Source organism: Myxocyprinus asiaticus, chromosome 44, assembly GCF_019703515.2.
Source record: "Myxocyprinus asiaticus isolate MX2 ecotype Aquarium Trade chromosome 44, UBuf_Myxa_2, whole genome shotgun sequence".
Taxonomy (NCBI): Eukaryota; Metazoa; Chordata; class Actinopteri; order Cypriniformes; family Catostomidae; genus Myxocyprinus; species Myxocyprinus asiaticus.
Genome location: NC_059387.1, coordinates 18,661,777 through 18,685,403, shown reverse-complemented (window position 1 = coordinate 18,685,403; position 23,627 = coordinate 18,661,777). Strand labels below are relative to the sequence as shown.

Genomic DNA, 23,627 nt, shown 5'->3' with positions numbered 1-23,627 from the left:
CTTAAATGTGCGCTCAGTAAATGTTTCATCATTAAAAAAGTTTTACTACTAAAAAAATGAATAGCAGTTGTGACACATAATAAAATCATGATCACTCTCATTAGATGAAGATTCCAGTCATATCCGTAACCTATAAAAGCTGTTTTATTCCACATCAATAGGGTCCCCCTCATGTAGGCTGCCATGTTAGGATCACATGACCAGCCAAATAGTACTCTCTAATGCTGCGTGTCGGAATTACTGTAAACCGTATGGTCACCCCGAGGGGGGCCCCTAAAAATTGCTAATTTCCTGGCTTATCTAGCTAATGCACATGCACATTCTCGAGCTCATTGAGAGGCGATGTCTGTATCTAAAAGGTGATTGGCTATTTTACCTGTAATGCGGGACTTCGTTTTCTACTTCCATTGACCATTAGGCATTCCAGTTTCTCCCATTCATTTTAACAGAAGTGACCTGTCTCTGCTTAAAAATCTCTTGTTCTACTCGGAGCTGTTTACGTCTAGGGACCTCGGAAGTTATTCGTTATTCGCTATGACAACACTTAATGCCAAAACTGCTTTGTTGCTGATAACAGTAAAATGTTTATCATTATATAAACTGTATATATGTATATATTTTGTCTTATTGTGTATTCTATATATACTTTATTTTCTATTACATGCAGTGCAAATACAAATCTGTTATATACAGTGAAAGGGAATGTAATGGCAGAAGAGATAGGATGTGTCGGATAATATAAAAGACTAATCTGTGAATTGCACATAATTATTGCTCAATGGGGCACTTTTAGCTGTTCATGAGATGGATAACCTGAGGGAAAAAACTGTTGCTGTGCCTGATGGTTCTGGTGCTCAGAGCTCTGTAGCGTCGGCCAGGAGGCAACAGTTCAAAAAGGTAGTGGGCAGGGTGAGTGGAGTCGAGAGTGATTTTTCCAGCCTTTTTCCTCACTCTGGAAGTGTACAGTTCTTGAAGGGAGGGCAGGGGGCAACCAATAATCCTCTCAGCAGTCCAAACTGTCCTTTGTAGTCTTCTGATATTCGATTATGTAGCTGCACCAAACCAGACAGTTACTGAAGTGCAGAGGACAGACTCATTGACTGCTGAGTAGAACTGTAACAGAAGTGCCTGTGGCAGGTTGAACTTCCTCAACTGGCGAAGGAAGTACAACCTCTGCTGGGACTTTTTCACAATGGAGTCAATGTGGGTCTCCCACTTCAGGTCCTGTGAGTTGGTAGTGTCCAGGAACCTGAATGACTCCACTGCTGCCACAGTGCAGTTTAGAATGGTGAGGGGGGCTCAGTGTTGGGGTGTTCCTCCTAAAGTCCACAATCATCTCCAGCGTTTTGAGTGTATTCAGCTCCAGGTTGTTTTGACTAAACCAGTGATCCAGCCGTTCAACCTCCCTTCTGTATACAGACTCATTGTCATCTTGGATGAGGCCGATGACAGTAGTGTCTTCTACAAACTTCAGAAGCTTGACAGAGGGGTCCTTGGTGGAGCAGTCGTTTGTGTACAGGGAGAAGAGTAGTAGGGAGAGCACACATCCCTGGGGGGCACCTGTGCTGATTGTACAGGTGCTGGAAGTGACTTTCCCCTGTCTCACTAGCTGCTGCCTGTCCATCAGAAAACTGGTGATCCACAGACAGATAGAAGTGGGAAAAGAGAGTTGGTGTAATTTAATCTGAGAATAGCTGGAATGATGCTGTTGAAAGATGAACTAAAGTCCACAAAAAGGATCCTTGCATATGTCCCTGGTCTGTCCAGATGTTGCAATCCCATGCTGACTGCATCTTCCACAGACCTGTTTGCTCGATAAGCAAATTGAAGGGGATCTAGAAAGGGTCCAGTGATGTCCTTCAGGTGGACCAACACCAGTCTCTCAAATGATTTCATGACCAAAGACTTTAGGGCGACGGGTCTGTAGTCATTAAGTCCTGTGATTTTGAGATTCTTTGGGACAGGAATGATGATTGAGGGTTTGAAGCAGCATGGGACTTCACACTGCTCCATTGATTTATTGAAGATCAGTGTGAAGATGGGGGCCAGCTGGTTAGCACAGGATTTAAGACAAGCGGGTGAAACGCCATCTGGGCCCTGTGCTTTCCTTGTCTTTTGTTTTTCGGAAGACATGGCACACATCTTCTTCACAGATCTTAAGTGCAGGTTGAGTAGCAGGAGTGGGGAGGAGGGGGGTTGCAGGAGGTTTTGGTGTTTGTGTGAAGTGAAGGCCAGAGCGGGTGTGGAGTGTGAGACCGGGCCTTTCAAATCTGCAGTAGAACACATTCAAGTTGTCAGCCAGTTGTTTGTTCCCTACAGTGTTGGGGGCAGGAGTCCTCTAGTTCGTAAGTTGTTTTAGGCCACGCCACACTGATGCAAGGTTGTTTAGCTTATCAGAATAGTTTATTTTAACCACTCTTATTTCCTTACTCAGTGTGTTCCTGGCCTGATTGTACAATACCTTATCCCCACCTCTGTAAGCAACCTCTTTGGCCTGACAGCTCTGCTTCATTGCTCCATCTCTTCACAGTCCTTACTACAGGTTTAGCAGATTTTCATTTCTGCCTGTAGGTTGGAAGAAGATGAACCAGACAATGATCAGAGAGTCCCAACGCTGCTCTAGGGACAGAGCGATATGCATCCTTTAATGTTGTGTAGCAATGATCCAGTATATTCCTGTCTCTGATTGGGCATGTAATGTGCTGTTTGTATTTGGGCAGTTCACGTGTGAGGTTTTCTTTGTTAAATACCCAAGAATAATAATAACTGAGTCCGGGTATTGTTGTTCTGTGTCTGTGATTTGATCAGCCAGCTGTTGCAGCGCTGCGTTCATGCACAAGTGTGGCGGGATATAAACACTCACCAGAATAAACAAAGAAAACTCCCGCGGTGAGTAGAAAGGCTTACAGTTAATAAAATTAGGACAGCACATCTTCTTTAACGTTGTTACATCTTTACACCAACGTTCATTGATGTAAAAGCATGTTCCACCGCCTCACATTTTCCCCTTTAACTCCGCAATGCGACCTGCTCTGAACAGCTGAAAGCCTGGCAGATGTAACACGCTGTCCGGAATGGCTTCACTCAGCCAGGTTTCTGTGAAGTACAAGGCAGCAGTGGTTGAAAAGTCTTTGTTTGTATGGGTGAGGAGATGTAGTTTGTCCGTTTTGTCAGGAAGAGAGTGGAGATTCGCTAGATGAATACTTGGCAGGGCTGTTCGAAAGCCACGCTGACGGAGCCTGACCAGTGCACCAGCTCCTCTCCCTCGCCTGCATCTCTTGAACAGCACAAAAGTGCCTCCGACTAAAATGTCCAGCAAAGCGTCCGAATAGTCAAAAACAGGGAAAAGATTGTCTGGTATGTGCTGCCGAATGTTCAGAAGTTCGTCCCTGGTAAAACTGATTGGAAAAAGATTACTAAACACAGGACAAACAAACAAAAAAAAACAAAAGAACTGGAGAGCTCCACACCGAGGCGGCCATCTGCGGTGCCATCTTTGTTTTAAAATAGGCTAATGGCAGTAGGCAGAAAGGTTTTTATATGTCTCTCAGTGGTACACTGCAACATTCTAAGTCTCTTACTGAAGGTGCTCTTATAACTCATTATCAGGGCTGCCAACTTTTGAGTTCAGCTCGGCATGAGAGTTGATGAGGGAGAGATGCTGTGCTGCTGTTTTCCCCCTGACTGGTCTGAATAACAAGCTGCTGCAAGGTGCTGCCTGCTCTGTCTTGTCTGTCTGTGCGCTGTCAGTGTCCTCTTTGCTCCGTGATGTTATCACTGCTTGAGAAAAGGGGCGCGTGGTGTGAGAGTGTGAGAACAGTGTCAGCTGCGTGACTCTCACGCTCAATGCGTGACGTGGATTACTGTAATTCCGACATGACATGAACGCAACATTAATCTCAGTAACTGTCCAATTATTGGACACTTTCACTCATTGATTGAATTAATCATGGCTGACAGACTGTGGATAGTTAATTTCTACAATGGCATCGGTATCTAAAAACTATTGCATTTGATTGATGCTTCATCCACACCCCTAGGTGTCAGTGTAAATCCAAGACTACTGCCATATTAACCAATAATACCCATACTACTCTTACTACTTCTGCCATATCTGTCCATGGCAGAAATAGTAAGAGTAGTATGGTAGTATGCCATTCCAAACTCAGCCTCTGAGTCCTCTGTAAACGATAATAGCCTAAACAGGTGCAATAATGCACTGAATAGCAATACAAAACAAACAACCCTAACAACATCATAATGCATAATGTGAATATGTTAATTAGGAAAATTTTCTGTATACCCCCGTTTAAGCACTAGTAAAAAAATTAGGAGGTTCCCATACTTAAACTTTCCCACCAGCCACAAACCTAAAAAGGAAAGGTTGTGTATGGGAAGCAGGACTTATTTAATAATAAATGTATTTACTCATATCACTGTTCAGGTGAAAATACATTTAGGCTAAGAATTTTGATAAAAAATCTGCAACATTTCCGTTGGACCGAAAAATGTTCGGGAAATGACGTCAGTGCAGACAATAACATGGCGTCTACGATTGCTGTGGAGGCTAGAGACAAACAACATTTAACGATTCAGTTCAAATAACACTTGTTTAGTGTCACCCAAAGGCACGTATGGGCAGTATATCTCCATCGATAATGCTATTTCATACTTAATTTCTCTGGTCTTTGAATAACACCAGCACTCCATGTCCGAAGGACCTCGGGCTCCCTGGTCGAAGAGGGGTTGCGTGGAGTCGCATCGCCGAGGTAAAACCCTGCTTTAATCGTTTTATTTAATGCACGACTTTACCCGGCATAATATCTTCCCTGCTGTAACTTATTGTACCCTAAAACACCATTGCCTTTGATAGGTTACCATTCGTTTGGACGTCTCAACGTTAATTATTGGCTGTCTCAAATCCTAGTGAGTTAGCTCTCTACCTAGACAGCATTATTTTTGGATTATATGCGTGATTCGACATACCGATGGCGTTTATGTTACCTATAAATGCTGTCTAGCTAGGCAGCTCACTTAAGTTATGAGACACAGCCAATGTGACCTGTCCAGTGCACTGGACATAGCACAAATATAGCAATTACACCTGGAAAGTTTTTGTAAAAAACAAATAAGATATCTATATTTTTTTAATTGTCATAGGAGCCCAGAATATGTATTTTTCTGCGAATCACTCAAGCGTTTTTTTTTTTTTTTTTTGGCATGGTATTTAATGAGTAATTAAATAAGAGATCACCTGAAGTTAAAAGAAAACCGTGTTTGTTTTAACCAAGCTTAATGAATGATTGAAAACCAAAACCTGCTTCTGCTGTTTCAAAACTTTTGGTGTGTTTTAAAATGAATCTTAAACAATTTATTAAAAAATAGTATTTGCATTACACCATTCACCACATAATCTGATCCCATCCCCATTAAGTTAATGTGATAGTAATAATTCTTTATTGACTATAAGTACAATGTTTTATCAGTCATCACAAAGACGTTTACTATGAACTTCTCAAATACTCATTTAAGGGTGATTCTCATGATAGCTGTCAAAAAAATGTCTTGCTCATATTAAACCACAAATCAATCAAAAAAAGAAATTACCCTATATTTTGGATAAAGAAAATAAATTAAGACTATGTTTGGGACCATTAACATTTTTTGCATTGACATTATTTTTAAGGACACTTAAGCATGTTTTACCCCTGAATTCTCATTACTGTAATGCATCCTGACATTTTACTTACTATTACCATAGTTTCTTTTTTTAATGCATGATTTTATGTTATGCTGCTTTGAAATGTGTGTTGTGAAAAACGCTATACAAATAAAAATGACTTTACTTTAAAAATGACTTGACCAATGAAGGGAGTACTAATAAGATGTATACTATATAATTTAAACAATAGATCTTTTTTTTTTAACTTTGTAGTAATTAGAATATCAAAATGACCAATTTTTTTGATGAGAAGTCATGGGTAATGAGAATTGTGTGTGTGTGTGTGCTCACAATATAAAAATCTTAAAGGGATAGTTCACTCAAAACTGAAAATTCTTTCATCAGTTACTCACCCTCATGCCATCCCAGATGTCTATAACTTTATTTTTTTCTACTCAACACAAATGAAGATTTTTTCAGAAAAGATATCTCACCTCTGTTGGTCCATACAATGCAAATGAATGGGTGCCAGAAATCTTACCATCCAAAAAGGACTTAAAGGCAGCATACAAGTAATCCATATGACTGCAGTGGTTTTAGCCATGTCTTCTGAAGTGATCCAGTTGGTTTTGGGTGTGAACGGACCAAATTAGAGTCTCCTGGCACAATCATGATTTCTAGCTTGATTACACTTCCTAGTGCTTGACACATGCGTAGAGTGCTAGATGGCACTAGGAAGTGTAATTGAGCTTGAAATCATGATCACCAAGGAGACTGCTGATGTCAAGATTTAAAGTAAAAAAGGTCTGTTCTCACCCAAAACTAATTGGATTGCTTCATGAAGACGTGGGTTTGACTACTGGAGTTGTATGGATTACTTTTATGCTCCCTTTATGTGCTTTTTGGAGCTTCAAATTTTGGTCACCATTCACTTGCATTGTATGGACCTACAGAGCTGAGATATTCTTCTAAAAATCTTAATCTGGGATGGCATGAGGGTAAATGATGAGAGAATTTTCATTTTTGGGTGAACTATGCCTTTAATGACGCAAAAATAGGCTTCATTTTCATTATGCAGAATATCATTTCTTATTTTTTTCTTTTGAATTTGGAGTACAATAGAACCAGGACATTTTCTTGACAGGTTTTGTGAGAATCACCCTTAACAAAACATACTTTCATGCATGATCTTGCTTACCAGCATGTGGATGTCATCCCTCTTTAGAGCAGGGCAAGTACAAGCAGAGGAAATGTGAACGGCCCTTCAGTGCAGTGAAGCCGAAGGTTGGCCAGGAGGCCTCGAAAAGGTAATATCACTGTAGCAACAAAGTCATAACCCTCTACTTTTTGTTTTCAAGCCCTACCCTTTAGCTGCTTTTCTTTTCCACCATTTGGCCAAACGGTTCTCGTTGCAAAACCTTGCTGTTCTTTACTGATCTGAGCCCGTTGGTGCGGTTACGGTTTCTTTTACCACTGCGATGCTTGAATGTATGTAACAAATATGTCAGTTGGCGATGACGTGAGAGGTAAACATTGGAGCAAGGGTACTATTTTTTTTATTTTTTTATTTTATCCCCTTTTCTCCCCAGTTTGGCATGCCCAATTCCCACTACTTACTAGGTCCTCGTGGTGGCGCGGTTACTCACCGCAATCCGGGTGGCGGAGGACAAGTCTCAGTTGCCTCCGTTTCTGACATAGTCATCTGCGCATCTTATCACGTGGCTCGCTGTGCATGACACCGCGGAGACTCACAGCATGTGGAGGCTCATGCTATTCTTCACGATCCATGCACAATTTACCACGTGCCCCACTGAGAGCGAGAACCACTAATCGCGACCACGAGGAGGTTACCCCATGTGACTCTACTCTCCCTAGCAACCTGGCCTATTTGGTTGCTTAGGAGACCTGGCTAGAGTCACTCAGCACACCCTGGATTCGAACTTGTGACTCCAGGGGTGGTAGTCAGCGTCAATACTCGCTAAGCTACCCAGGCCCCAAGTGAGCGTACTATTGAGGATGATCATATATTCCAGTTTTAAGTCTGCTCCTGAACCCCCCAGATTTCAAGACCCCCTGGTTTTTACTCTGCTAAAGCACAGGAAAGACACATCCCATATTGCAAAAAGGAAAGAGAAAAAGGCGAGACCCTCATTTGCTGAGGGGTTGTGCATGCCACCGGACATGAAGGTAAAAAAACACACAGAAAGGTAAAAATTCCCGGACTAGCTAAAAACTACAATTATTGACAAAATTATACAAGTAAAATAATGATATTTTACATGAGTTTTAATGAGCTAGCTAGCGTAATCTACCTCCATGACGAAAAGGCGTGTCGAAAAATAATGTACTAAACTATTTAAACACAGTCATATTCGGATGCACAGGTAGCTGTCTAAACCTGCTGGGCATTATTATACGGGGTCATTAGCCACGAGCCACCCTTAATGATGTCCCCCCCCGACCATGAGCCATCCTAGCCTGCATCCAAGGCCTCTTCTCTGTTAGAAAAGACAATAAAATAAAATAATGATGATACACCAAACATACACCTTTAAAAAAAATTTATGAACATCATCATAGTGAACTTTGCCAGCTAGAAATAAGTGAGCTACCTTGGCAAGTTGAAAATCGTGAGTCACCATGTACTAAAGCCATTCCACCAGCACGTTTGAGCATGGTTAGTTAAAATACGGGCCGAGAATGGTTTGTTATTGTGCCGTGCAGAACTGTGCTCATGTGGAATTGCCACTGGAACTGTTACTCACTGTGCTCTGAACCATTTGCCCGATGGTGGAAAAGAGGCTTTTGAGTGTATTTCAACTGCTCAGTTTTATTTATAAAATGTTAAACTATAAGAAGATCTTCTGTTTTGGCGCATATATGATGAGGTTTTCCCTTATCTGCTTACTCAAAGATATTTTAAAATTTCAATAATTGTCTTACTGCCTGTTTTTTGGGACATTATTGGTTGGTGCTTTGCATTGATCTTTACCATTTCAGTCTACCAGTAATATTTATGTTACTTTAATGATCAGGGCTTGTTCAATTTGTCATTTAGGTGAATATCATCAGAATTTAATTTCCTACGGACACAAGAGGTACTGTCCTCTGATTGGCTCGGACACCGCCCTGTGACATGCCCGTGGCCAATCAGAGGTGAGTGTGCTGTGTGTATGTGTGCACTAGAGGGGGAGCATCAAGACTGAGTTTGGCTTTCAACAGCAGAAGTGATGTGTGAAAGTTCTTGAAGTCCTTGCAAAGGCTGCATTTTAGACTGGCATGTTTTTCACCATCTAATACTCACTAAACTACCAATAGCCAACTTAATTGACACTGCATTGTAGGAGATGCTGTTCAGTCATGTTGTTCTTCTTTCAAGGGGACATTTCTCATCTTGTTTAATGATAGAGATCAGCCCTTGAGACAAATGAGTAAATGATTGTTGATTGTTCATGTGAGAGACATCCGTAAACACCTATATCTCTCCATCACAGTTGTGAAGCTGTCTTCCTGAGTTTACCGAGAGGACCAGCTCCAGCTGAATTGGAATGTATTGACTCTTCTTGACAAATAATTTATTTGAACATCTGTGTCCTTGCAGGTGCCTAATGGCAGGGGATGTGGAAATGTACCTTTCCCAAGTGCATGACGGCAGCGTGTCCTCTGGCTTCCGAGCCTTGTATGAGGAGCGGCTTTTGCTTGATGTCACTCTGCTCATTGAGGAACACCACTTCCAGGCACACAAGGCGCTGCTAGCAACGCAGAGTGACTATTTCCGGGTCATGTTCACGGCTGACATGAGGGAACGTGACCAGGATAAAATTCACATGAAGGGGTTGACGGCAGCAGGGTTTGGTCACGTCCTTCGCTTCATGTACTACGGTTCCTTGGAGTTAAGCATGCTCACAGTGCAAGAGATCCTGCAGGCTGCCATGTATGTACAACTCACTGAGGCTGTGGAGTTCTGCTGCTCTTTCCTGCTGGCCAAGATCTGCTTGGAGAACTGCGCTGAGGTCATGCGGTTGCTTGAAGACTTCAGTGTTGGCGTGGAAGGTGTGCAGGAGCAGCTCGACGCTTTTCTGCTGGAGAACTTTGTGCCGCTGATGTCACGACCGGACTTCCTGTCTTATTTGAGTTTGGAGAAGTTGATGGCATACTTGGACAGTGACCAGCTGAGTCGATTTCCAGAAATTGAGCTGTATGAGGCTATGCAGGCCTGGCTGAGACATGACCGGCGACGCTGGAGACATACGGATGCTGTAGTGCAGAACTTGCGCTTTTGCCTCATGACTCCAGCTAACATCTTTGAGAAGGTAACAATGCTTACTCAAACTTGCAGTGTTAAGGGCCATTCAGACTGAATACTTTATTGCATTAAAAAAAGCTAAACGCAACGAATAGAACAGAATGCAAGTTATTTGAATCTGACAGCATCTTCAGGGCTCAACTGTAAAGGCCTTTCCACACCAAACACAAACCTTCGACACGATTTCTCGCCGCGATAAATTTTTTTTTATGGTAACAACAGATTCCTAACGAGCCCTTCACACCTGGAACGAACGTTCGCATCAAATCACGTGCTGACAAAGCAAAGATATTTTTTATGGTGTCTAATTGTTTTTTTTTATTTGCTTGCCGAAGAAACGCCTCAACCAATAAAGGCATTTTCACACCAAATGCAAACCGTCGCGATATCTTGCCACGATACATTTTTTTTACGGAAACAATGGATTCCTAACGAGCCCTTCACACCTGGAACGAAGGTACGCGCCGAATCACACGCCGACCAAGCAATGTTTTTTTTTTTTTTTTACAGTGAGTGTGTTCCCCCCACGAAGAAATGCCTCAACCAATAAAATTTGAGCTGTGAATCATGTGTCAGGAGCTGCTGCAGTTCCCAAAACCAGCAGAACAGGTAGCGCTAAAGCACAGAAAGCTGTTTTGACCACCGATATTAAATGCTGAAGCAGTGAGGACGTGTGTTTCATTTGCATCAAATGCCTTAAAAACAGATACAGGTTTTTCTTCTATGGGTTCTCTTAACATGTAAATGATATTGCTGCATCACTGCCTTGCATCCCCTTTGGAAAGCTCTCTGATCTTACATGGATTGTCTTCGTATATTTATATATTTTTTCCCTTTGCATTTAATCTTACGTGAGTTCTCTTATATCTCTAATATAATATATATCACAGAATATTTGCCTTTGTATCACCTTTTTTTAATAAACAACTATACGGATCTTCCGTGTATTTATTCGCCAAATATTAATAAAATTAATTTCGTGACTTGCAGTGCACTCTTTGTCTTCGTATCAAAATGACTTTGTATACTGAAAACGTGGTATTGTCACCTCAAAATCGTTATTTCTGTGCAATTGTTAATAGTCGTTAACAGCTGTCGTTGGCAAGTATTAGTGTCTAATAATGGGTCAGGCTGATGATAGTTCGTTGGGTGAAGTGTTGTATTTTTTGCATTATATAGACTCTTTGGACGTTTAAATGCAGTCACGTTTAATTAGTATTGAGTTAATATAGTAACATGTATTGAGCAGATTTAGATACACATGCAATAAGATACAATCAGTATAGTTCAAATTGACAACATCTGTTACAACAGTCATTAAATTTGTGCGTTACACAGTGAATAAAAAAATGTACTTAACATATATGAGTGGCAGTGGCATATAATCACTCTTATTTCAAATGATAACATGTTTTAACCATTCATATTACTTTTTACAGTACTGCCAGCCAACTTGTCCAACAGGTGAACTGAAATAGTTTGTGAATCAGAAAGAGCTTTATAGCCAAGTATGCTTACACATACAAGGAATTTGTCTTGGTAACAGAAGCTTCCAGTGCACAAACAAAACAGCAACAAGGCAGAGATAATACAAAAAAAAATAGAATAAAAATAAAAAAGTGAGTCAAGTGTCTCAAATGTTTTCTTTCTCATTGTGCAACTCGACAACAAAATCTTCATCACTTCTGCAGCTTGTAGAGAATTTTTTCTTCTCTATCTGCTTGTCAAGTACCTCTTCCTCTCATGGACGGTAGGCAGACCAACTTAAAGGTTCGCTTAGCCACCTACTGTACCGGGGTAAAATTGCTTGTCGATTAGCGCCACCTCTTGTAAAGGCGTGAATGTGCTAACTGCAGTCATTCGCTTCGTTTTCTATGGGAAAGGGCCATTAGCCGGAGATTCGCCTCTCATTATCAGGTCGCGAAGGCAGCACTAAGATCTAAAAGCAATAGAAGAGGAATGCAGCCGTGATCAAATGATAAGAGCAAGTCATTTGTAACTCTGTTAAGTGCAGTCTCTGTACTGTGATGGGGCCTAAATCCTGACTGAAATTCTTCATATATTCCATTTCTATATAGAAATGAACATAGTTGGGAGGACACTACCTTTTCTAGTATTTTCGACATAAATGGTAGATTTAAAATCTATCTGTAATTAGCCAATTCTCTAGGATAAAGCTGTGGCTTCTTAATAATCGGTTTGATGACTGCCATTTTAAAGTTTCTTGGGACATGTCCTAAAGATAGCGAGGAGATAATAATATTAAGAAGCGGTTCTGTGATTACGGGGAATACCTCTTTTAAGAGCTTAATTGGTAATGGATACATGTTGTGGCTTTTGATTTTTTTGATAAGTTTTGTTAGCTCTTTAAGACCTATGACAGCGAAGGATTGATGTTGGTCGTGAGCAAAATTATGAGACACTGTTTTCTGAGATGTTGTGACAGTTGATTGCATAGTTGCAATTTTATTTCTGATTATTTCAATTTTATCAGTAAAGAAATTCATGAAGTCATAACTGTTGTGCTGCAACGGAATATCTGATTCAGCTGATGCTTTATTCCTTACCAATTTAGCCACAGTACTGAATAAACACCTAGGATTGTTGTGGTTATTTTCTGTGAGTTTGCTAAAATATGCTGACCTAGCAGCTATTTGTGCCTGTCTGTAGCTACAGACACTATCCTTCCATGCGCTGTGAAATACCTCTAATTTTGTATTCTTCCACTTGCGCTCCATTTTCCGAACTACTCTCTTGAGAGCATGAGTGTTATCATTGTACCACGGCGCGAGGCTTTTTTCTTTAATTGAAGGGGGGGACACTATCAAGAGTGCTAGAGAAGACTGTATTTATTTTTTCTGTTATTTTATCAAGTTCTTCTAGACTTTTTGGCTTACTGAGTATGTGAGACAATTCTGGAAGATTATTAGTGAAGCTATCTTTAGTGGTCGAAAGAATAGTTCTGCCTGAATGATAGCGTTGTGTAGATTGAGTGACATTAGCTGATTGCAACAAATAAGAGACGAGGTAATGATCTGAGATGTAATCGCTCTACGGTAGAATTTCTATAGTATTAACATCAACTCCATATGACAGAATTAAATCTATCGTATGATTATGGCAATGAGTTGGTCCTGTCACATTTTGTCTTACTTCAAAGAGTTGAGAATATCGATAAATGCTAATCCCAATGTGTCATTTTCATTATCTATGTGAATGTTGAAGTCACCAACAATTAAAGTCTCTATCTACATTACTAGATCTGATAGAAAATGTGCAAATTCACCAAGGAAACCAGAGTAAGGCCCAGGTGATCTATGTACTGTAGCTAGGGCAAAAGACGACAGAGATTTTTTTATTTATATCTGACGGTGTCATATTAAGTATTATTAGTTCAAAAGACTTAAACTTATATCCTGTCCTCTGAGTAACATAAAAAACATCACTGTAAATTGTAGCAACACCTCCTCCTCGACCCTTCAGACGAGGATCGTGTTTATAAAAATAACCTGGGGGAGTAGATTCACTTAAACTAATATATTCATCTGGTTTAAGCCAGGTTTAAGTCAAACAGAGCGCATCCAAACTATGATCTGTAATAATTTCATTTACAATTAGTGCTTTGGTAGAAAGAGATCTAATGTTTAGTAGCCCTACCTTTATGTGATGTTTAACTTCAATAGTCTTTTTTGTTGTTGTTATTTTTTCAAGTTTGACCTTAATCAGATTTTTTTATAAATGTTCTGTGTTTGGTAGTTTGGGGAACAGACACAGTCTCTATGTGATATCTAGGTGATACAGTCTCTCTGTGTTGTAGTTTTTGTGACCTGTGTGACCTCTCAAGGCATGTAGCAGACATTCGGATTAACCAGTTTGTCTGCTTCCTGACCTGGGCCCAAGTTAGTCAAATACAATCATTATTAAGACTATGAGCCAAATTACTAGAGAGGAGAGCAGCACCTTCCCTGAGGGATGGAGTCCGTCTCTCTTTAGCAGGTCAGGTCTACCCAGTGGTGTATTCTAGTTTTTTGTAGTAAGTATACTGTGATTTTTCCCTCCCAGCCTCATACTCACCCAGGGAATATGGTCCCTGGAGCACAGGTTTCATCAGCTGGCAATTTTCAATGCACATTTAAGAGTGCAAGTTGCAACTATTATTAACAATAATGGAAAGTTGAGGCTTATCAGTAGCAGTATTAACAATGAACATTTGTGCAGATCTATCACCAACACTCATTCATTACAGAATATTATGAACTGAATTATGAAGACACAAAAAGTGGTCCACATCTTCTCAAGCACACTTATTTTCCAAAACCATTGTCAAATTTGGGCTATGTACTGTATCAGCTTAAATGCATGAGAAAGCATCCAGGAACTGCTATAAGACAAATAAGCTTCAAATAAGAAAAAACAAACAAAGTTAATTAACAAATAAGCTTCACCTCAATAAATGAATGCTGAAAAGGCACTTAACATCGTCAAAATATCCATACGGGGTTCACTGTGTTAGTCCACAGGCCCTGGAAAAAGAATGTAACACTTACAGACAGCCAAGCTCCTGTTCCACCTAGATTGGTGGCAGTGTCCTTGGGGTGGGGTAAGAAGGGGAAGAGTGGGGTCACTTAGTCACTACGGGGGGGGCAGCCTGGTAGTCTACAAAGCTTTCCAAATATGTTTGTACTCGGGCATCTGAGGTGTGCATTGCCTCCTTGCTTGCGTGGCAGAGCGATGGCTTCTCAACCATGTTGTAACGTACTTCCTTGGCTCAAAAAGTCTTACAGGGGGGCCATTGATGCTGATCATCATCAGATTACTTACATTGGACAACAACAGTGTAGATATTTTGTCCGTGCATACATTGTTCATGAGACTGAAGCCCCTTTCACATGGCAGTGCTGCAAGGGATGGTCTGCATGCATCGTATGAGTGGTTTTAGGCTTTCAGGCTCGATGTCTGGGTGCTCAAGGAAATCTCTCATACCATTAACTGCTTGCTCTTCACAAAGATTGAACCGCCTGCACAGTCGTTTCACTTGTGCCTCACCATGCTGTATGCCAGGTGTTGATGGCCAGTTACCTGTATCCAGAACGCTGAGATCATGAAGCATTTCACCTTCAAATGAGAGTTGTTTCTCCATGTTGTTGATCAGATTTTGTAGGAACTGCTTTGCATTGATTGGTGTGAGCTTTGCATTTGACCCCAGGGGAACCGATCCAAAATGTCCCAAAGCCTATGCTGTCAGTGCCTCCTCTGATTTCTCTCCTGGGGTGTCTTTGAATGATGCCAGCACTCTGATGGTGTGCTTCAGAAGCTGGTCTGCTCTCAAGAGTGTGATTGAATGGGCCTGGAGTTGCTGAGTCAGGTTTGCAAGTTCAGACAGTGCATCGTACATGAGTCCAAGGTCACACAGGAATTCCTTGCTTTGCATACGATGTGCCAGGCCTCTGTAAGTTTCTCTCTCTTTGCTGTTTCTTGTTTGATCTCCCGCAGCATTTTCAAAGTGTCTGTTGAGTGCTTCATATGACCTCCACACAGCCTTTACAGAATGGAAGCTGCCGGCCGCCCATCACGTACTTAAAACTCTGCCAATTTTCAGGACTTGTGAGCCCACTTCTTGTGCTACTTCCAGAAGCTCCTGTGAATTTTTATTGGACTGACTGTAGAGATTGTGGATCTGCTCCATGAACGCTTTGAAGTGGTTGACTGCCTGAACCTCATACACAGCATCAGATACAGCCAGTTCCAAATGGTGGTTCATGCAGTGCCATGTGAAGCCTGGTTGCCACACCAGAGTTCTTGCCTAACATGACACTGGCTCCATCAGAAACAAATGAGACCCAGTTCTTTTGAAGCCATTCTTCACTGAAGCCTGCAGTGTCCAAACAGTTAAGTAGAGCTTCTTCTATATGCTCTGCCCTTTAGCTCTCCAGCTCAACCAGCTCCACAAATTCAGGAGTAGCTCCATGTACTGAGGCTTTCACGTTGACAATCATGGCTGATTTGTGGCTGAGAGATGTAGCCTCGTCAATGAGAACAGACAACTTGCTTGAAGACGACACAATACTGTAAACTGTTTTACTGTATAACTTTTGCTATGTGTTCCACAATTTTTATGGATCTGTACCTTGAGTGCAGACTAGTGCCCATGTTGACACCATTTTTTTCCTGATGCTCAATGAGATTGTCATGGTCAGTGAAAGGTCGGTTCATCTTCGCAAGATAGTATGCTGTTCTGAATACAGCATCTGTCTCAGCCAACACAGTCTCTGACACAGTTCTCACCAAATTTCCAAGTAAATCCTGTTCACCCTTTTCAGTGAGCTCCTGGCTATTTTGGTGCCCTGGATGTCTCATGTCGTCGTATCTTGTTCCTCAAAGAGGCCAGAGATGTTGATCTGTTTGCGTTTGAGGACTGGATCTTAAAGTACACCCTCTCCTCAGATATGGACACTCCACTTTTTTTTTTTTTTTTTTTTTTCTCTGTGAGGATGCCAGTTGATTTTGTTGCACTGCAAACAGCACAACCTGGAAGTAAACAAAACCATGACTAATTAGCATCATCATACAAGTTTTGTATCTATATTAGCAATAACATCTGCTGAATAGGGCCAAAATTTACTACAAATATTTAATAAACTGTTTACAATCTTCACACCATGGCTAACAAATGCATGAAAAGCAGGCGAAAGGAGAAAAATGTTCCACTCTTTCAATAGCTAATTATCTGACAACTATTGATAACTAACATTACCATATAGTAATTTAATGGTGTAAATGTTTTAAATTAATGCACATTTAAGATGACCATGAATTAACTCTTATTTGCATAGTCATTGACTTTATGAATTTCAATTGTTTATATCAGCTTTGCATGTGCGCTGTTATCTTCCTAGCTTTCTGTCCCTCCACTCTAACCAAGGATGCCTGTTTTTAAATTCCCTAGCCTGACTTTCAGTCCACAAGGCTGGCCAGGAGTTCTCCTCTCTCTCATCATCTGAAACAAGGAGATATAAACATTGTATTCTGTTTACTACTGTACACAGACACACACAGACACACACACACACAGTATCTAAGTTATCTCTCCCCTTTTCCCGCATTCATTGATACACCACACTAACGTTAGTGAAGTTAGCTAGTTCTAGATACAATTCAATATACCAACAATCCCCTGCTGTTACAGTTACATTAATGATAACGTTAATGATAACGTATATGCTACTTTTACTTACCAGGTAACATTATGATAGCATCAGGCTCGTTTTCTGTACCGCGTAGGATAGCATCAGCCTCATCTTGCTCATTTTCTGTAGTTTCTGTAACGTTAACGTTCGTGTCATCTGCTGCAGCTGCAGTGTCACCCGAAGGGGCAGTATCTTCAGGGGCAGGCTTACGAAAACACTGAAAGAGTGTAGTTTGAGTTTGCTTTCGTTTCATATCTCCTTTAGTGATTCATATTAGTTCATTTCAAACTTGCGCCGAGAATGACCGTGTTGTTGTTCCTTGGTAGGTGACATCAGATCCAGGTTACAGGCCACGGAAGCCCCAATGGTCCAAAAGTCAGTGCTTCGCAACACAGACGGGGTGAATTTATGAATGAAGGTGTGAAAGTTCTGTCACAAAACGACGTTGTTACGTATCCTCGTACTTTTTTAAGTGGGTATACGGAAATCCTTGACCTTTCCTAGTGGGTATACGGCATATACCTGCGTATCACAGACTACACCACTGGGTCTACAACAAAAACTCTTCCAATTGTCTATAAATCCTATGTTATTCTCCAGACACCACTCAGACATCTATCCATTCAGTGACACTAATCTACAATAAACCTCATCACCACGACGAGCAGGGAGGGAGCCAGAGCATATTACAGTGTCTGACATCGTTTTTGCAAGTTCACACACCTCTTTAACATTATATCTAGTGATCTCCTTCTAGCGAAGCGGGACATCGATAGTGCCGACATGAATAACAATTTTAGAAAATCTACGTTTAGCATTAGCCAGCACTTGTAAATTTGATCTGATGTCAGATGGTCTGGCACCCAAAATGCATTTAACAATAGTGGCTGGAGTCTCTATTTCCATGTTCCTTACAGTAGAATCACCAATTATTAGGGCTCTTTCAACATGATTCTCAGTGGTTGCATCACTGAGTGGGGAGAATCGATTGGAAACCCTAACAGGAATGGGAGAGTGGTGTTGCTTTGCTGAGCGAGAATGCCACCGAGACGTCACCCAATTGCCCTGCTGCGGAGGCTCTTCCGCCGAAACTTAGGTGCGTGTGTTGCTCGCTGTACTACCATCATCCGAAACAGTATCTACCGGCTTCTCTTTCTCACTGAACTTCACTAGCATTCGGATGCGTGTCTCTAACTCATTAATCTTCTCTGTCAGCTTGACTAATTCCTTATATTTATCACATGTAAACCCCTCACTGCTGACGGAAGAAGCTATAGTAAACATGTGGCATGTAATTCAGGAAGTAATAACATGAGCGGATGCCATGACTTGCCGCAATTGTTTGTTGTTGTTGTAGTTGTTGTTCTTGAGCGGCGAGGGTTTGAGATTGATGTGGTTCCTAATCAGCAGATGTTTGAGACTGATGCAATAATCCGTGTAAAACACAGTGGCGAAAACCAATGCATGCAGTCGAGACGCGAGATATAGATAAGCGGGAAAAAAGAAAGAAAAAAGAGAGAAACGGGTGCACATGGTACAATACACACAAATGAAACCGTAGAAAGGAAGAAAAACCCAAAGCATGCGGTAAAATGGCAAAGGATAAAACAATGAACGTATAAGAATAAGCAATGCTAAGCAGGCTAGAAAGCTACATGCACTTGTGCAGCATGCCGTCAGCAACAGGATAGTACAGTATAGTTGTTATAATATAGTTTATATAGTTAAATAGTAAACAGTAGCCCAGGGTATGAAACTAGCACCTGCCGCCCGCCAAATGCAATGAGGCTGAATCCAGTTCACAAGCTCCTTGTCCAAATGCAGGAATTTCATGGGTGGGTAATTTTGTAATGAAGAAACACGCTTTATTATATTTTTAGGAATAGACAAAAGAAAAGCTGTCAGTGCTCGTGTTTGATTCGCTGTTTGTTCAGAGGCATGCAGCGCAAGCCTGTCTCGTGGAACAGGTGCATATAAAGAGTTTTCACTCTTTTTTTAAAATTTTTTTATTTTCTCTGTTTCATTCGTCTGAAAATTGTTTGCAAGAATAATATTGTCTAGGAGAATTCTGCAAATGATCTCCGATCATCTCAGGAGGTGCCGTGAGTTTAGTTCGCTTTATTTACATGGAGAAGTTCGTGATTAACATGCATTGTGAACGCAACTCTGCAGGTTCAGTAATATATATCTTAGTATTAAAGAAATGGAGAAGAAAGTGATTCAATCATAAAATAATACAAGACATGTTCACCTTGAACCTAAAATTGAGTTCTATTTTATTTTCTTTAGGCTGCATTAACTGTATTACCAAAACGCAACACAAACACAAATTTGATAAGAACACAGATTTGGCAGCATTATTTTGGGAACACGAGGGAATTTATTAGGCTTATTTATTATGATTATTATTTTTATCTTTACATTTATAATTGTCATTAGTTCTTAATTTGTAGGCTATTAGTAATTTTCCACCTGTTGTCATTGATGGATAGGCCTACTTGCATGATGGCAAATGGGGCCATTGGAGACGGTAAATGTTTAGATTTGGGGAGGTGGTTATACACGATTGTTTGATCACTTCATTATTTTAATTGCTTTTTTTGTTTCGTTTAATGTACATTTTGAATTTAGAAATGTCCTTTACGTTTTTCATGTTTCAATAAATGAATTAAATTTTTAAAGCAAAATCAATAAAGCAAAAATATTCGCCAACACTCGACAGGGAGGTTGACGATGTAATCGGATATCGCGATATTTTAATATATTTTTAAGGCGATTATCTGTTGACACACATAAAAAGCATGCGCATGCTGGTGATGCACTCGTGGCTATTTTCTATTTTAGCCTCAGAGCGATGCGCAATATGTGAGCGCTACACACGAACAAAATCTCAGATGTATATGCTCATTAGTTCGGTTCGCTTATAACATGCATTTAGAATGGCCCCGGAGAAGCATTTCACAAGATTCTGAATAAGAATCGAATTAAACTACTGTGAACTAGCCCACATACAGACACTTACAGGACTTCCTGGAGTGTTCCGACCATCAAAATAAAAGCCTGAGGGTTTTAAAGTTAAAGGTACATGACTGAATATATTACTATTGTATTGTAAAATTCTAAAAGTCAATAATAATAACAAATATAGCTGCGAGCAGCAATTAACGGGGTTCAAGCCGTTTAAGGCCTTTAAGCACATGCGTAAAAAAGGTATTATATTTTATTTAGCAAGCATGTAACCACCTAGTTCATAGATGGAATAGACCATTTACAGCCAATACAGGCAATTTACTAAGGAAATACATGGTTTTTAAAGCTTTTTAAAGCTCATAGCGCCACCTATGGTCAGATCTCCATAAATGTCTGCATGCTTGTTTGTAATCATATGTCCCATGTGCTCACCTAATTTCGTAAAGTTCTGAGTTTTTGTTTAGGAATGATGAGCTTATTTGTACAATTGACCACACCCATTTTCTAAATGACACTGTTATAGCTACCCAATGGGTAAAGTAAAAAAAAAAAAAGTTTTTTTGATAATTATTGACCTAGAGGGTCCAGAGAATTATACTGCATTGGTTTTATTGAGGTTGGGCAAAAAACCTAGGACTAGTTCACAAAAGTAGGTTTTTTACATAATCGTGAATATTTAATGAACGATTTGATTGACAGTAGTGGTACTTGAGGCAAAGTTGTTCAGTATGAGGAGATCTAACAAATTATATGAATTATAGCTGGGTCCCAATTCAGAGGCTGCATCCTTCAAAGGTCGCATTCGAAGGCCTATTGCGTCACTGCTGCGCGACAGGCTGTCCCAATTCGAAGCCTCCTTCAAATGCGGCCTCTAAATGCGTCCTTCGTTTCCCGTGAAATGAAGGATACAACAGATGGATCCTTCGCGGCCTTGCCTACCCCAGAATTCATTGCGCGCCAGTGACGACAGGATTTTTTTTTAGAGAAATTGCAGAATTACACTTACAAACTTAAGTATTGGGTTTCAACTTACTCAAATATCTAATGATACAAATGTAAAAAAAAAAACAAAAAAACTTTAAAGTGGTTCAAATGTTGACATATCTTACTAAGATGTGATTATATGTAGTTTATACTCTTTATTATATACAGAATTGGAATATGGTGAAAATATTTAGACAGTTTGTGAACCCTGTTTTGTTTTCCGACAGTTTAATATAATTTTCAAAAAAGTCCAGTACAAACGTTACAGTAGGCTAGACTGTCCCAATTAACAATGCTCAGTCTTTGAAGGCGTGGCCATCAAAGTCCGAGTCCTTCGAAGGATGCAGCCTTTGAATTGGGACACAGCCATTGTGTGTATGTGTGAAACACCACGTGATTACAGAGGCGTAAAACTCGTTAGTGCCATACATTGGCCGAATTCTTTCAAATTTCTCACTGACCTCTAGGGCCAGGATTCGAACAGACCCACCGAGTTTTGTGCCGATCGGCCTCCGTTCACCTTGTCTAATAGGTGTTCAAACTTCATTGGCCAATGGCGGCCATGTTTTTTGAGATACACCAATGTCCTCATAGACAGTCATGGCACCTTGGACAAAGACACTGCATGCCGGTTGCATAGTTAGTGCCGGTTCAAGTTTTTTTCCTGTTATAGCGCCACCAAGAGGCCAAACTCTGCGGGTGTTTTACTGTGACCTCAGATTGAGCTCATACACATGTGTACCGAGTTTGGTGTAAATATCTCATTTCGTTCGGGCGTTATAACCATTTTAGTAAAAATGGCCCACCCTTTTTGAGCGTTTTGGCACCCCTTAACGACCGTGAGTAGAATAATTATTGTTAATCAGACTCCAGAGTATATTTCTGCACTGGTTTGGTTCCGATCGGGCAAAAAACCTAGGACTAGTTCGCAAAAGTAGGTTTTTAACATTTTCTGAAATATTTACAGAACGGTTTGACAGACACCAATGCTTCTTGAGGCAGAGTTGTTTAGAATGAGAAGAGCTATCAGGTGATATATATTACTTGTGTTTTTTCACAACACTGCATTATATACAACCATTAACACCTACAAAAATCGTGATAGCACCACCTAGTGGCCGATTTTTATTTTTTTCTCCCAATTTGGAATGCCCAATTCCCAGTGTGCTTTTTAAGTCCTTGTGGTCGTGTAGTGATTCGTCTCAGTCCGGGTGGCGGAGGACGAATCCCAGTTGCCTCAACGTCTGAGACGGTCAACCCGTGCATCTTATCACGTGGCTTGTTGAGCGCGTTGCCACGGAGACATAGCGCGTGTGGAGGCTTCGCGCCATCCACCGCGGCATCCACGCTCAACTCACCACGCGCCCCACTGAGAACGAACCACATTATAGCGACCACGAGGAGTTTACCCCATGTGACTCTACCTTCCCTAGCAACTGTGCCAATTTGGTTGCTTAGGAGACCTGGATGGAGTCACTCAGCATGCCCTGGGATTTGAACTAGCAAGCTAGTGAACTCCAGTGGTGTAGCTAGCGTATTTTACCACTGAGCTACCCAGGCCCCCTTAGTGGCTGATTTTTTTTTAAAAACTTTGCACAATTCTCTCAGACCAAGAGTCAAATAGGTCCATCAAGTTTCGTTCCGATCGGTCATTGCTAACCTTGTGTAATAGCTGCTGAAATTTGATTGGCCGATGGCGGCCATGTTTTTCAACATACGTAAATATCCACATAGACAATGATGGCAGCTGAGACAGAGACAATGTATGCAAATTTTGAAGTCAATAGGATTAACGGTTTCATAGTTACAGCCAATTTCATGTTTTTTGGTATTATAGCGCCACCATGTGGCAAAATTGTGCCAACTTTTCTGGGCGACCAAAGATTGACCTCTTACATAAGCATGCCAAGGTTGGTGAAGATATCTCATTTCCTTCAAGAGCTATAGCCATTTACGTAAAATTGGCCACTCCTACTTCCGATGTTTTCGCATACCGTAGCTAGCTCGAGTCGAAAGTTAAATTTTTTTTTGACAACTTTTGATATGAGGCTCCATAGAATCGTTTGGCACTGGTTTGGTCCCAATCAGACGAAAACCTAGGACTAGTTCGCAAAAGTAGGTTTTATAAAAAATCCAAGATGCCGGAAAATTTTTATAGGCGAAAATGAAATCGGAGATATACGTTTTGTTTGGTTTGAGCCAAGGATTCCAATGGTATAAAGCACTTGAGTCTACGACAAACGATCTAGGAGTTATAAAAATAGTTTCACATTTTTGATCGCTGTAGCACCCCCTATTGACTGATTTTGCTGAGTCTGTGTTTCTGAGAAGCAGGCAACACTACTACCATCTGACCAAGTTTCAAGTCTCTAGGCCTTACGGTTTGCTCTGCCCGATCAGTTTTATGGCGGAATAATAATAATAATAATCATAACAATTACAATAGGGTTTCAGCGCTAAGCACTTGAACCCCTAATAATTTATTATTATCATTATTATTTGTTTACAAATTACTACA

General features: G+C 40.7%; 1 protein-coding gene across 3 annotated transcripts in view; it reads left to right on the top strand.

The window, feature by feature from the left end:
* Nucleotides 1-4,533: 4,533 nt before the first annotated feature.
* Nucleotides 4,534-23,627, top strand: part of LOC127434381 (kelch-like protein 15) — a 30,150-nt gene continuing 11,056 nt past the window's right edge. For 2 of the 3 annotated variants that reach the window (XR_007896028.1, XM_051687080.1), the window contains exons 1-3: nucleotides 4,534-4,769; nucleotides 6,888-6,969; nucleotides 9,264-9,975. Coding sequence is in view for 2 of the 3 variants with exons in the window: in XM_051687080.1 (XP_051543040.1) it covers nucleotides 4,709-4,769; nucleotides 6,888-6,969; nucleotides 9,264-9,975 (855 nt within the window). In the remaining variant the exon portion in view is untranslated. Of the gene's footprint in view, nucleotides 4,770-6,887; nucleotides 6,970-8,720; nucleotides 8,819-9,263; nucleotides 9,976-23,627 lie in introns of all 3 variants that reach the window. The other variant, XM_051687081.1, reaches the window with a different exon arrangement.